The 16,915-nt window shown below is 35.8% G+C and overlaps 1 protein-coding gene across 2 annotated transcripts in view; it reads left to right on the top strand.

The window, feature by feature from the left end:
- Positions 1–16,915, top strand: part of LOC126844552 (irregular chiasm C-roughest protein-like) — an 86,901-nt gene that overhangs the window by 4,194 nt on the left and 65,792 nt on the right. For both annotated transcript variants that reach the window (XM_050582835.1, XM_050582834.1), the window contains exon 2: positions 13,393–13,683. In XM_050582835.1, coding sequence (XP_050438792.1) covers positions 13,407–13,683 — 277 coding nt within the window. In that variant the 5' untranslated portion in view covers positions 13,393–13,406. The remainder of the gene's footprint in view (positions 1–13,392; positions 13,684–16,915) is intronic.

Raw genomic sequence — 16,915 nt, 5'->3', positions numbered from 1 at the left:
TTTTTTTTTTTTTTAAATCTGTTCGGTTCAGAATATGTCTTCTTGGTTTAGTTTTTATTTGTATAAAATTTGGCACTTTCCCTGGTTGCCCTTTAAGGTTTGCTTAAGGTTTTAAGTTTCCCAAAACCCACTCATAAATTTATATCCGCCAATGACAATACAGTTCATTTTTTTGTTTACCAATTTGTAAAAACATCAAACGCGCATTCGTCGAAAACCCTATTTGTTCTGCCACGGGTTGACAACTTAGGTACTCGTCGTCCAAACCGATTTGCATAATAATATATTACATGTACTTGCTTAGGGTTTTCGTTTGAGTTGACCCGTTTTAAACTACAAGCTTTTTGACAATATTCGCATAATACGACCTTTTTTTTTTTTATGTAAAACTAATAAAACATAAACCGGATGGAATCATTTGTCTCCGGGCTAAAGCTAGATCCTTTTAACGTATAGGTAAGAAGACCGCTATAATATAGTCTTGATCGGATCGTTTCGACAATAATTCTTGAACTTTGTAAAAAAAAAAATGCAAATGTATTGGCCGAGGGCTGGTAAAAAAAAAAGGATAATCTTTCAAATGATACTGTTCGGCTAAAATGCTTTTACCGAGAAGGTTCCGGTAAAATTGTATAGAACACATTTTAAAATGTAAACTCACGGTATATATGGTTAAATTTTTTTAGGGAAATGTTTGCAATATGGATGACGGTTAATTGTCAAAACCGTCGAATGACTTGAATCCGTTATACTTTACAAGTTTAGCCTTTGTTCGTTTTTTGGTTATCGCGGTAGAATATTATTGCGGTTTGACTTTTTTAGCTAGTTTTTTACTATATTATTATTAGTGTGTTTTTTTTTATGTCTGGACCCACAAAATTACCTAAACCGCAGAACCGATTTCTTCATATAGCAATTTGATATTTTATTGATCACAAATCGAATATATAACACCTCGTTCTATACCTCGTTAGCGTGCACTATTGCTATAGTGCATACTCGGTATTGGTTGTTTTTGTTATAACAAAGTCTTAAAGTTTTTTTTTTCTCTCAAGTTTGAAACAGATTTTCCGTGTAAAAACAGCTAGTCGAGGCAAAAAAAAAAGTTCAAGCGCGTCAAAACGTTAACAGCCGCATTCGTCTTCCTCTTTGGCTTCCCCTTCGTCTTGCACATCCCCCATTTATTTATGTATTCAACAAACTACCACTTTTTTGTTTTTATTTTCAAACATCCACCTGCTCGTTTCTCTAATACAACCCTACATGCAGTTGGGAAATTATAAATAGGCGACTTTACCCTATGGTGTCCCTTTTATACATATTTCATTGCAAAACCACCGACTATGACTATTATCATTATTTTGCTTACAGCCTCGGCTGTTATACTACCAAAACTATATTTATATATAACATTAAATCATTTCCGCTTTGGTAACTTTTAATGTAAACAACTACAACAACAACAGTATGAAATCGGATATTGTTTTCTGCGGCGAGACAAGGCTCTTGTTTTTTTTTTTTTCATATTAAGAACAACCAGCGATTTCTTGTTATCTCCAAGTCACAACCGCGCCAGTTCGACCAGTTGTATAAAAAACCACGAGTTCTACCTTTATATTTATTTATTATTTACCTATCTTCGGTTTACAACAATATTCCAACGTGTTGGTGGTGGACTTGTGTGGCCGCCGCATGTGTGTGTGAGTTTATGTGTTTTATTCAAATAGTTATTACAACGAATTAAAAATAATTCTTATCTAGGCGTAACACATATGTAGTTACACATATTTCACCTTTTCTCCGCTTGTGTATCGCCCAAACTGAATTAATCCACGACAAAAACACGACGCATAATAATAATAAAAAAAAATTACACATAATATTTACATAAGGACAAAAAAACAAATAGCCTAATAATACACATGACACCGTCGAGAACTATATGGGTCCTCGGCGACCGCGTAGGAATGTCCTGTGTATCCAATATAGTGTGATATCGATACGGCCACAACATAAATATTTATTACATTTATACATAATATACAAACACTTGTACACGAACAACATACATATAGGATATAATATTATCATGTACAAGTGTATCTTCTATTCTCCAAGACGTGTACTAGTAAATTTCGTATTCTCGCTTCGGGTTCGACATTTATTTTCATCGCATTGGACAAACTAAACCGTACCGAAATAATGTATATATAATAACAATAATAATAATAATAATAATAGGACACGCCGGGTATTTTACATCACAATAATCATATTTTATATGCATTGTATTACCTACCAACCTCCGAGTATAGGTACAATACAATTTTAAGTAGTTAACGGTTTTGCTAACGTTTTCGCGTTGTAAAATAAAAAGCACAGTTAATTCACATATTTTGATCGTCGATCAAACGATATGCTTTATCAATATTAGTGTAGAATGATTCATAGAAATTTTATTAATTTTTTTTACTATTTTCACATCAACATTTGTTTGAATAGTTATTGCGTTTAATATGAATTATAATTAGTTTGAAAACGACAAACGAATCGTTTATTTATTATGTTTTCCACGAAACATTTGTATTCCGAATTGCTGCGTGGGCGGTATGCGGTTAGTGATTACATTTAATTGTTGTTATGGATGTGTTGCGACAGTCGGTTTAATTACCAAAGGTGTCTGAACACTTTCGAGCCAGCAGATGTGTACCTAATAATTATTCGTATGATCCACGCAAGTACAATAATACTTACCCTAAAAAATAAAATAAAAACTGGAACTTACAGACAATACATTTACAAAGCTCTTCCGCGAAAACGTGCAACAAACCGAATTACCCGTAGCCCGTAAAGCATTTTTGTTTGTTCACATAATGCGACCATCCTTGGATCGTTTAGGCTGTTTGCACACCGTTCGTTTTGTCTGCTCCTTTTCGACAATCTACATTCAACAGAATTCTCTGTAGATTTTGTAAAAAATCAAAAAAATCCGCACGCCAGTATTTGCAGTATAAAATTCTGTGTTAAATTGCGAAAAGTAACGTTTCGAGTGGATGCAGACGTGTCCCAAGACCGCAAACATTTGTGAGAGATAGTTAAGAAAAAGTAGTATAGGAACTATATATATCATTATTTGAAATAATTCAATGTTAAATTTACATCTAGTATGGGTATACGTTTAATTGTTTTTTTTTTACACCGTCCCGTCGATAAGCTATAACGATTTAAAAAAAATTAATAATATTATTATAAACGGTTCTATTAAGCGATAGTGAAGTGAACAAAAGGACTACAACCAGTATGACCACACAAAAGAGGGAAAAAGTGTTTATTGTTGAGCGGTTGGTTTATGTTTTTTAGCACTAATTTTAAATTTTAAGGTTTTCAGTGTCCCAAGCAAGACCTCTGATCTTAGCCAATGCCCCCCCCCCCCGGTCACATATAATAATAAATGAACACTTGTGTACTGACACGGCGGGACCAACACCTGAAGTACGTGCAACGGTTAACAAAATACACACATACAATATTATTGTCGTTACACACAATAAAGTGGAAAAATATAATGAAATGAAAATTAGGCACGCACGAAGTAGCTGTATATTGACATCTTGTTTATATAATATTATCGCCATCGTTTTATTGTTATAAGGTATTTGTACTTTTGTGTGTTTTGCCCCGTTCGGAAGCCGTAAACGCCTTTTTACACGGTCTTTCCAACCTATAATCTCTCTTAGCCTGTCTCGTGCTTGTACCTCTACTATAGCGTTTGGTCTTGGTTACAGGTAGGTAATAATATAACATTTTGCAGAGAACATATACCGACGCCGAATATGAAACGTTGAAAGTCAAACCGACGACCGTAAACGGTTTTCTTTTTGAATATAGTTTTACACGTTTTTCCGGTAGTATGCGCCACCACCCCCCCCCCCCCCACAACTTGGGGCTTAAGTATGAAATTAGTTTTTGTTCGACGGGACGGCCCCGTCAACGGCTGCGTACCTCTATACATATGTTGTGTACACTATACCTATACCTGTATAATATCTACACTACTATTGTTTATAGGGGTATAAATTTAATATGTGTTTGTGTGAAGATGCATACAGGGCGGCATACACAGCGACACGCTGTGTAGTAGGATTTATTGGAGTTGCGGTTGCACCTGTTAAGTTCTAACCGAGAATTAATTCCACGTAGATATAATACCTATATATGTATATCATAATAGTGAATGAGATATTCTCCTTCCGAATTTTATCGACGTCCAACACTGATTACACTCGGTTTTATGTGTTGTAACAATATGATTATAATATTAAAACACACACTAGACGATATTGTGTGTACCTATTATAATATCCAGAATTTGGAACTAATTTAGAAGATTCGTTCGACCAGGATCTGAGATTTTGTTTTATATAAATAAAAAATAATTATTATTTGCAAGTCCTCACAGATTTGGTACAGATAACAAAATATGTATAATATGATTATTCTGAAAAAATGTCTGCCGCTGGTTCGGTTTTTTACTAAACACTTTGCTTTTGTCTTATTAAATGTTTTTCCGTTTTTGATGGCAAAAACTACAACCGACTGGTAAATAACATAACTTCTATAATATTTGAATCGCCCTTTTCCGACGCACCCTCCTTGAACATAATTAAATCGACACGTTTTCAATGAGCAAACGCCATTTTGTCTCGTATAATAATTAAATAAAAACTTACTGAATATCATAGCCATCAATTTTGTCTCTGTTAATCATCACGGTTTTGTGAATTTAATCATATTTTTAATTATTTCTACAGTCGTATAATATTTTCATCGCAACACTGTTAATCGAGTTAGTTTTCTGACAAAATACCTAATATAATAATAAGAATATCTCAATTCAAAAATACTTTTAGTTAGATGTCGAGATGGGCTAATACGATGCTCATGATCATCACCACCCGCGGGCAACCCACCGCCGACTGTGGGATTATTAATAGGTGTATTCGGTAGTAGCGTACAATTTTGAGTTCATACCCCACGACAACATGATTATAACGCTTGTACCTATATATTTCTACCCCAATAATCGTGCGGTGGCCACGGTATAGTCTCCAATAGTGATAACGCGCATACAGGTAGGTAATTCGTGTAGATACCTGTATAGTATTATTATTAACCATTCGATACGGTTTAACAACGCATCACGATAATATTATTATTGTTAAAAAAATATTGTTTTTCGGCTACTTTTTACCACCGTCCTTCCGGAATTCACAGAGACCCGCCGAAACCCCGCCCCGTGCACACACACGTCATACTCTTAGCCTGTTATTTACTGCTGCTACCACACCGCACGGTCACATTACTATGCACAGGTATAAAATATGTACAATATGTTGTATAGTGTATAATATATTATACCTATACCTAAACACACACACACACAATGCACAGACTTAAACGATCCGGATTGCCGGGCGTTTTAATCCGTATATACCGTGCCAACGAGCTTCTCCCAAAAAAAACCCTCGGGCTTTTTTGACGTTCTCGAGTACAATGAACACACACACACACCACCTAATTATTCTCTTATAGTACATAAATAGATGCTTATAAATAGGCAATTATGATAATAATAATGCATAGGCAGTGTATTATACATATTTAACACCGCGGCCCCCAGCGGCAGATTCCCTCATCACATCCAGACCGGCGTTTATAGATTTGTTCTACCGCGGGCCCGGGTTTGGTAATAATTAATTATTATTATAATAATAATATATTTTTATACCTACACAAACTAAGTATATAATAATATAATATATTATTATATATACCAGACCGTGTGCGTGCGTATGTCATTAGAACGTCAAGTGGCCGCTTTTAGTATTTTTTTTTTTTGCGTCATATCCGCGCGGGGTGGTCCGATTAACCGCAAAACGTGCATACTACTAACGTTTCTCGGTATACAACAACAAAATAGTTACACAGAAATAGTTTATTTGGTAAAAATATTTATTATTTTTCGTATAATATAGGTAGGATAAACTTCTCAAAAATAAAAAAATGTCGGCGAGGGGGTTGTCCGAAAAGTGAATTGGATGCAAGTTGCGAAGTTAAAGGGTTTGTGTGAGTCTGTAATTTGGAATGAAAATTGTTGTAGTGTTTCTAGTCGCTAATCGGTTTCAAAGTCATGTTGAAGTGTACAAATGGATACACAAAATCCTCATTTCGATTGCATACACCCGAATAGGCCACATTGATTACAAAGTTACAGATAGTGTTCTATTCGCGTTAACGTTGTGTGTGTGTGTGTGTGTGTAAAATAGGATTTTGGATTTTATATACATTATTTTTTATTACCCGGATTAATCCGTATAATGCGGGGAAAGAAAACAAAGTACGTGTAACGAATCGAATGTGTGTTGTAAAAATAGGTTGTTATACCAGCTCTGGTCTGTATAAATAATATGTATACAAGCGACTCGTCGGGTCGTTGGGGGGTGGCAATTAACAAGGAGCCTGACGGGGATGGAGAAAAAGATTTCGAAGGTCGGCAACAGCAGTGGGGCACTGAACTGGAAATTAAGGGTAGACCTTATCATCACACTCGGCGGCGTGTCGTCGCGGGTGGCGGTTCGGCTTCGTGCTCTATTAACATCAAATAACCCCCCCCCCCCCAAAAAAAAAAGTACTTTGTGTATGTACACAATACCTATTACACCGAGCCGGTGTATGTAAGATAAGAGCAGCCAAACCGAGGCGGCATAGGTAGGTACTACACGTAGGTATTAACGCGGATCGTTAGCGCCGGTAATTGATACAAAGTCGTTCCGGACGCACCTGTCGCCTGTGCCACGCAAGAATCTTTTTGAGGATCTATGGCTAAGAATTCGTCGGTATTTGGATCTATTATACAGCCGTTCCCGGCCCGCTGTTGCCACGGTTTATATATTCACTGACACATACAGCCAACACGCGCAAGTGTGATGCCGGCATTTATCATAATAAAACGTTTACCTACCTATAAAGAAAAAAAACCAAATCCCAAAAGCCATTGTGTTGGGAATCTTAGTTTTGGCAACTATTGGACATATCCATATTCCATATAATACGCCATGTTCTTCTGTCTGGTAAACTAAGGGGATCACACCGATTGATTTCACCGTAAAATCGAAACCATTTCCTTGACATTACACCGGGACGCCGTTTTTCCACAATATGGTCATTGCTGGAACTCCATCGAATTGTTCGATTTATATACATATTTACATATAATATATGATCAGACCGGCAATATGGTGGACAGAGTTTTGGCAATTTAACTGATATTGTAAATTATAATGGGAACATATGAGTGCAGTCTGTATAATAATATATTGTGTACAGGACTTAGTTTAAAAGAGGTTGCGAACTCCGGTCGACGACAAAAACCGTACCAATAACTCAAGAGCTTTGTTATTAATTGTATGTACATAAATCTTGTTTGCGACCACTACCGCAATTTATCAGGTTGGCTGGCGGTATATTGACACGATGAATTTTGTCGTTGGATGAGTGAATGGCAATGTCTTGCAAATAAATATTGTGATTTTGGTTTTATTTTATTCTCAAATTCTACAATATTATACCTATTTGTTGTACAATAATGCTACAACTTGCAGCATTATTATTAGTAATGTTTTGTAGACCGACCGGAAACGGAATCATTGTATGTACTTAATAGTGTGGATAAAAAAAAATGTACATAACTTATGAGAAAATTGACAAAATTAATAAGACTATAATATCATGTTCCAATAGTGTAACGCGAACCGTTAGCACGTTCCCAGCGCGACGGCTGTCATAGTCATATGGTAGACTTCTTCACGTTATTATCATCACTATTATTATACTATCATTATTACTATTTTTAAAAAAAATTTCCCGCCTCATATGTATGTTAATTTTACGCCGAGTTAACAACAGCTGTATAATATTATACATTTGTACACACTTCTCCTTCCACCTCGCGGCATCAATCACACAGTGGCATACAATAAAAGCATATTATCTGCCTATATACACGACCGACAATATAGGTATAACAACAACAAGTGGATTTGTATCGCCAAAATCAAATGTATAACAATAATAAATAGTAGTAGTAGTAATAATAGTAATAGTAACACAGGTGTACCTGTTTACAAATTAATAATTTATTTCGACGGTAGATTACGGCGGCCCGATTTTTAATAGTCTCGATCGTTGTGTGTGGTATTTTTGTTTTGTTTTTTTACCGTTTCAGCTTAAGCTAGAAATTAGCGCTTTGTACATGGGTACAGCACACACACACACGCACACGGTCGTGTGGACCCTCCCCTTATGATGGTCTGCAAAAAAAAAAAGTGGGAAGTGGAAGTGGAAAAATTAAAATAAATAAATAAATAGTATTATTATACACGGTCGTTTCTATTGGCCGTTAAACTATTAATATATTTATATTTATATATATATATATATACGCTTATAATAGGTATGCGACCGGTAATCGAATTAGGTAGGTATGTATGTATATATTATAATTATATATGTATAATATATTATCGTTGTGTACAACGCACGCGAATATTGAGCTCGAGTTATATACCTACCTACCTATACTTGTCAAACGTTTATTAATATTATTTTAAAAAAAAACCATCGGTTAATTGCTTGGCCGCGTGACACTTGACTATTTTCGCACTAACTTTTTTTAACTGTTAACGCAAGCATATACATAATGTAGTATTTTCGAAAATTCCCAGATTTTGGCATTTTTAATTTAAATTTTTGGCATTTTTTGTTCAGATTTTTTTCCGACCAAAACTCTATGTTTCGGATCCTCGGCAATTTTGTATTTTAACCCTTAACTTGACAAGGACTAATTTTTAATTATCAAAAATTATACTACTTTTTAGGTTGGCCGTTGAATGTTATACATAAAATACCTTTATTTTGTAGGTACCTTTATTGGTGCTATGCCAAGTTAAAACTTAAGTTCTGTGGTAAGGTTAGAACCTGATATGACATTCTGTGCAATAATTATACAGATATGTTTTTTTTAAATAGCTATTACACAAATAGTGACAAAATATTATACGGCTGGATATACTATAAGCTACAAATTAGCCTTTAAATTTTACTTATTGTATCCTATGCTAATACAGATTGTAAATATTTTCAAATAAAAGATAATAAAGAAAAAAAAAAAGTCTGGTCGCTTTGTCGTCTTCGATTCTACGTATACATTAGCATAGTATTATTATTCTCTTTGAGTGAAATATCTTTTTTACAATTTCTTTATATACCTAAATTACTTATCATAATACTTTTTTTTGCTTTTATACGGGCCCTCTCGTAAAGGTGTATGTTTTCTTTGAAAAAAAAAAGAAAGTTAACTAATATTCCTATGCACCAATAGTCGAGAAAAAAATGTTGTTTATCAAGTATAATATTATTATAAAATTTCCACTCGGCTTCGTCTTTGCTGCCCTCCCACGCTACGACAAAAAATTGGATGTACACATAAAAAGCAAAACTCGTTATACTTACCTACCTCTGTCTGAGACATTACCGTCTTCTACTCGGATGTAATTCGTTCAAATTATGTTTTTTATTACGGCTTAGCTCTTATCCACAGAGGTCTGTTATATGCTAAGTACTCTCATCGTATAATAACATTAGTGTATGTATAAAATATTATAGTATTCGGTATTTTTTTTTTTTTGCGGCGGATGGTTCGAGACGACCAGACAAACAAATATTACAATAATACAAATTCATGATAACATTAATAATATAACATTACAACATAGCAGCAATGCATTACCATAGAAATCAAACGAACAGTGCATCTCCTTGCCTTCCTACAGCGAGCCCACTGCACCGGATAGGATTTTTCCACGAGCCCAACTGCAGTAGTAGTCTAATTATTTGTATATGGAATTTTTTAATTGATGAGCGCGGTGTAAAATAATAATATAGTGTAATATATTCTGTTGGACGTGTGCGACGTGCCAAAGACGGTTTGCTTTTACCGTGAAATAATCATTATTTACATATACCCTTTTTCCCGGGAAAACCATCTCGGTTTACGCCAACACACAGAATGGACGGCTATCAATTTGTCACCCTCTCGTTATAACGTCACACTTTAATAAAGTCGATGCTAATTAAAATATCACAAAAGCTCGGCTGACGGTCGTCGAGTTCGACGACAAATCAAAATCAAATTAATTAGGTACACGCCGATAGGTAGGTACTACTCGAAAATATGGAAAAAAAACCAACAGTAAATAACGGTTATTGTATTTTTTCCACTCGATATCAGCGAGACTCGATCGGTTTAATAAACAAAAATAAATTACTTTGTCAATATTGCGCCAAGGGAAGAATCGCTTTAATTTTTATTTTTCCAAACCATTTGCTTCGGACAACTGTGTTGTGTTGTATAATGACACAATTTTATCAGTAACGGGAAATGACTGCTCCCGAGTCCAGGGGGGAGGGTAAGGAAGAATTTCAAAGTTGCAACACAGCGACAAATTCGACAGGAATAAAAATGACAACATGACAAATGACCAAGATTTCCAAGATTTGTCGCACAATTAATATTGTCAACTGCCAAAATATGTAGATGCGAATAAAATATAAAACACTAATGGAAAACAGAGGCATTAATATAATATCGTGTAATATTATCATAATATTATTATGGCGGGCGCACAGATCTTGTAGATTTTTTGACGGGATAACGATAATGGATAATTGCAAATTGTTGTTGTTTATCAGTGTCAAAACCGTCAACGGTCCCCTTTGGAAAAACTGGAAATTCAAATTGTACCCTATTTGTTTTTTTTTTTACTAAAACGTGTAACTAGAAAAGAAAAATAATGACAGACAGTGATATTTTTTCTCGGTATTTATGTATATTTTTATAGTGTATGCTTATAACATTCATATTTAATATTTTATTTAATATTCATGACTGATGTTTGGAATATTTTTATTTTACATTTTTTAAATATGTACATTTTTGTAAAATAATCTAAATTTTCATTGTTTAAAAGTTGACATGTAGGTAAAAACCCAATATTTCCCTCTATAAATTATCTAATTCTCTATCTAACTATAAATTCACCACTTCCGCCGGTTTTATCATTTGTTTGTTATTAACAGTGTTGCCATAATATGTAAACATATTTATTTAGAATAATATTTATTACAACATTCAACTTTATTTCATTTTTAAATAACGCTCTAACTCCGCCTCACTCTTAAGTGTTTTTTTTTCCAAAATCAAACATAACGGATAACTTTTGGAAAATTATCGCTATCTCAGTTTCTGAGAACAGCTGGACATTATATTATACAATGATGTTACAGTCATATTATAATTTTCTACCCAAAAGGGGCGACGGGCGATACGGGTTTGTATAATTCGTTTTTTTTTGTACTTTAACAACGTTGTTTCATTTTTTTCATCATGATGATCATGATGAATAACATTTAAGTAATTTCGGGCGATTCGTCGCATAGAAAATTGTACTCTACGGTGCATATTTTGGCCCCCTCGACCCTCGTGCTGATGGTCCTGGCTCTGAGGTCGTGTGTTTCAATATAGACAAACACAATTATAATATATTGTATATAAATATACCATCATCGCCTTAATATGACAATGTAGGCGTAGGACCGTCGATAGTGTATAGTAATTGGTGGTGTTTCGATCCGAGTCCGGGCATGCATCATCAGCCCTGTCGACAATGTGTGTGTGTGTGTCATCTGTTTAACATCAACCCGCACTCAGGGACTCGGTTTTTTTGGCACTTTTGGTCGTTAACACCGTCCGTGTTCATTACGATGACTTATCGGCTGTTTGGGAATACTTTGACGTGTGTGTGTGTGTGTGTTAAAAAAATAATAACAATAATAACACAGTATTCCAGAGTAGGCGTTTCGATAGCGAATCGGTTTAACACTACCGGTATGGCCCCTCTGTTATCATTAGGGTTTGTGTGTGTATCGTTTTCAAAAAACCCGTTGTGACCAACAGCTCTGTGTTTGTCTTTGGATTTCAACCCGATATTTCTCGATGGTTATCGGTTTTGGAAATTATTCGAAAATTACACACGCCCAAATTATACCGTTCGCCGTGTAACCCCTTTCGCACCTGTATCGAGAAAATTGACTTCCCCTCTTCCCACCGCATGTTTAAAGGTACACACACACGCCACACAGTACAGTATACCGCAACCGTGTCTGGTACATAGTATATAATTTGTTTTTTTTTTAACCACAACCTCCCCTGCACCCCCCCCCCCCAAAAAAAAAGGAAAGAAACCGCAAGTACAACAACAACCGGAGTAGCGATAAAAAATAACCGTGTAAACGGTCTATCTAGGTGGAAAGGTGTTAGTCGACCGACCCCGGTAAACGCGGTGTTTACACCCGGTCAAGTCGCCGACTATATTTTACTGTATTTAAATTATTCTAAAAAAAAAATAATAATAATAATAACAACAACAACGACCACGATGATCATTACAAGCCGGTAGTACAGCTCGGCCCTATGTTATTATTATTATACCAAAAATCTCTCTTTCTCCGGACGTCGAGGCACCACCATAAGCTCTATTTTCTAATACCTTTAAACCGGAATCGTTTAAATTATAATCATATTGCGATATAACCGTCGCCGAAGCAATCACTTGTGCCGACCATTAGAAAAATAATAATATACTTGTCGCCACCGCCATTGTTTGTTATCTTAACCCATCATCTCCTTATTGTCCGCCGTTGATTATCCGCGTAGGGCTGGCGAATCCATCGCTGCGACAAACGATAATAATTATTATTTTATTTGTATATATTTTTTTTTTTTTGTATTATTATACAAACAGCCGCGGTGACAGTGTGTATATTAATTGTGTGTACAGTAACGATATGCGATAATAACGACAAACGACCAAGAAGCGCTTATACCGGTAGCTCTTTGGTCCCAACAAGTACACGCCCTGTGTCGTGATGATGATAAAAAAAAAAAATTAAAATACCGAAGGCGTTTTTTTTCTCGCCGTATATAACTCCTCTCTCTCTCTCGCGCTTACAGAATATAATACACATAAGAGATTATTATTATTATTCCAGAATCGGTACACCGACAATCGTTGGATACAATTTGACCGTCTTGGAGGAATTTTGATATTTATCTAGCGTGTGCCTGGCGTTACATTACAAAAACATATTATATTGTATTTTTGTCATACCGTTGTTGTTGTTGTTGCCCGTGTCGCTTGTGTGTCGCGCGTGTCGTGTAAACACGATTGTGATAATAGAAAATATAAAAATGTATTTATTATTGTTATGTTGCAGATGATCCAACGACGATGAAACGGTTAAAGATAACAACATCATCACTAATAGCGGCGATTGGGATCTTGTGCGCCGCCACGTTGGTCGATGGGCAACGCTATCAGCAATCGTTTGCCACCGAACCCGATGATCTTAAGGCGCTGGTCAACGGCACCGTGTCTCTGCCGTGCAGGGTTACCAACCTAGCCGGACAGCTGCAATGGACCAAGGACGATTTCGCGCTGGGCACCAACCGCAACCTGTCGTACCACGGTTACCCGAGGTACTCGATGGTCGGCAACGACGACAGAGGTAAACACGTCATGATATTTTATATTAAAAAAAAATTCTCAAAAAATAAAACCAGTACGGTAGGGTCGGGGATTACTAGAGGGGGCACGGGGTTAGGGAAGTTTAACCCTTCCGGACTCGTTCGGGATCTAAGAAAAAATGTCAGCAACCAATCAGGTACAGCCCCTAGACGGTAAGGTTTATTAATTTGCCAACTTTGGGGCACAACATAATAGTGTCCATTCGTTCATTTCGTTGTATTCTCATTCCCAGCTTACTTGGTGTCCATTTCGACGGTGTTGTGATAATAATAACAGATAATCAATTGAGTAAACTCTTTTAAGTAGTATTGTAGAGGCGCGGTTCCATCTAAAAATTGGTTCGCGAAGGTTGCAGCCACTTTAAAAAAAAAAAATAAATTGGTCGAGTTTTAAAATTGTGGCCGCAGGATGTCAAAATATAATTTTTATGCTGACGACACTTTTATTTTGATTTTTAATGACAATGGTCAAACTGAAAATTGCAACTTCCGTCGAACCAATGTAAAATGCAGGCCATATAATATAGGGAACGGCGTCTCTATGGACCAGTGCCGTCCAAGCCGGGATTTATAATTTAAACCTGAGGTTGACTAACTTATTCCAGTGTACACCCGACCTGAATTGACCATGCTCATATTATGCCTTCATATTTCCTTCTCACATACCACTAAAGCCATTTTAATCCCTAAACAAATGTATTTATTTAACTTTCCATAGTCGTAGAACATCCGCATCCGTCACAAAGCCAATTTTCTAGCGTGCAAACTGAATCGTGCAGAGTGCGTTTAACTTGGTCATTGCGGCGAACAGACAGCAATACCTACCCCTATTATTATAAAACCGCAAGAAGACACCTTATTTCGATACAGATGAATATAAATCTTTGTTTTTAATATTGAATAAAAAATAGTCGCGACTGTTGAAAAATTTTTACCATTACAGTACACCACATTAAAAATCAATTAGATATACTGAATTGAAAAACAAATCTATGTAATTTCCTACAAATTGAAGGTAATAAAAGGAGATATTATGAAAGCTGTTTTCACCGTTGGACCGATTTCTTTTGGTAGAGCACATGAATATTTGTACAGGTAACACTGGGGAAAACCTATCAGGGACATGGTTTGATTGCGTAATAGGAAACTTAAGGCACTATTCGCATAACGGCTTTGTAAACAAATACACGAGCCCTGTCTGTAATAAGCTGACCTAGAAGGACCAAGTAGGTGGTGCTAATGGAAAACACTAGAGGTGGTGTTTTGAAGAGGTTTATAGTGATACTTACTTGAATTCTAGTGGAGCATATAATATATTATGCGATTAGGTGAACTCGCTTTCAGAGTTGTCTACCTACAAGAAAAATTCTAAAAAGCAACAGATCATAATAAATTAAAACAACTTTCTTTCTTTTTTACATCGCTATTTTCACAAAACATTAAAAACGTATTGCAGGACAATCGGCAAAATCCAATCGGATATTTTAAACGAATGGCGAATTGCTTCAAAGCAAAGTAACTTAAACAAAACCGTTGGTGTTTATCATCCTTTTGGTAGTTTCGAATTGGGTCAAACCACAACGGCGCACAATATCAACAGCTCTACTCTATAACCGTACTCTACAAACGAAGAGTACCTACTATTTAAGCACTAAAGATTTCAGTGTACTTAATAGTTTTTCAACCGCCTTGGCCCAAAGCTATTCTAATTAAAATAAGTCTATACCAGCACCGCGAAGTTGCCGAGTAAATATTATATTATTATTATTATTAGGTATTCGATTGCGAGGTTTTGCTATATTATCTAAATATTTGTATACTCTTTTGAACGTCGTTTTGAATTTAGACGAGCAAGTAAATTGGTTTCTATTGAAAGTTGCGAACCCGGTATCCCGTGCATGTGTTATATCTATGTGTATATGATATTGAATTTTGTAGGAACCCCTAAGGCGTGTGGTGTGCTCCGGTGTATATGTAATATTATAATATAATACATACTAGTCTATACCCTTGGGGCTACGTCCGTTCTGTTCGAAAAACCGGCCAATAATGCGGTCTTAATAAACTGTAATACGCGCATTATTATTATTTAAAAAAATAAAAACCGACCTCGTTTTGAATATAGAGGTACTTGTTGGTTCGGCCGTCGACAATATTATATATATATATATATGTTTTTTTTTACATACGACCAAATCTGAATTGTAGATTTATGTTGCACAAACGCTCTCTAAAGTCCATTTACTCGAATCGCCATCGAACGCCGTTTAACATGCATAGATGTATAATACACATTTTTTATGAGCGCACATAATATAATATACTATAGCCGCCGCCGGGTTCGTTTTTAAGTTGAAATGGTAGTTTTTTTTAATAAAAATTAACGTAACCTACCCCTCCCCTCCCACCCACCAATCGTGTGAGAGATGGAGCTGGGGGGGGGGGCACGCTAATAATCGAGTGTGTGTTTGTTAATAAAAAATCACAGCATTAAAAAACAAACAAAATTGATTCTAGCCTTTTAATAAAAAAAAAAATAATAATAATTATAAGAGCTTTTCCGAGAACCTGTTGCTTTATACAACCGTGCATGAAAAACATGTACACACACTGCAGCCAGCCATTTGCGCCGATTCGATTATCATCAGAGTAGGTACATATTATACACTTTTGTACATAAATGAGTTGTCGTTTGAAAAGTTCAAAGTATAGTCGCGTTTTGCATCGTATAATATATCAATTATACCGGTTAATTGATTTTCCTGGTAAACCCCGCGCTGTACCTATACATACAAATTGCAACCGCGTTATGACAAGTATTAATTATAAGTATAGTTTTGTTCGTTAACGCATGTAGGTACAGTTTAGGTGTACACAGACTCGCGACCCTCTGAAAACCTGCATAGATCCAAATCCAATCGTTTCACGACCGATTTAAATCTTTTGTATTTCTTCTACAAGAGCACAGTTCTACTTTTGTACACATCTCTGAACGCTGATCTACTTATACATCTGAGTCAGACGAAATAAACCGATCTATACTTAGCCACAGCCGCCTTCCTAGTCGACGAGCACGACGAGATTGCCTCTCATAAATCGGACTAAAGGGTATCTCACGTCCGCCTCTATTTGGAGTTGCTACTTGCTAAGCTAATGGATGTCTTGGAACTCGCTCGTCTCGGTTTGTCAGCTTATATTATACTATAGTATAGT

The sequence above is a fragment of the Adelges cooleyi genome, unplaced genomic scaffold (assembly GCF_023614345.1).
Source record: "Adelges cooleyi isolate 19-005CV unplaced genomic scaffold, UGA_ACOO_1.1 ACOO_flye_CR_arks_rails_tigmint_CR_PRNA_651, whole genome shotgun sequence".
NCBI classification, from domain to species: Eukaryota; Metazoa; Arthropoda; class Insecta; order Hemiptera; family Adelgidae; genus Adelges; species Adelges cooleyi.
This window is presented reverse-complemented; position numbering and strand designations above follow the sequence as displayed.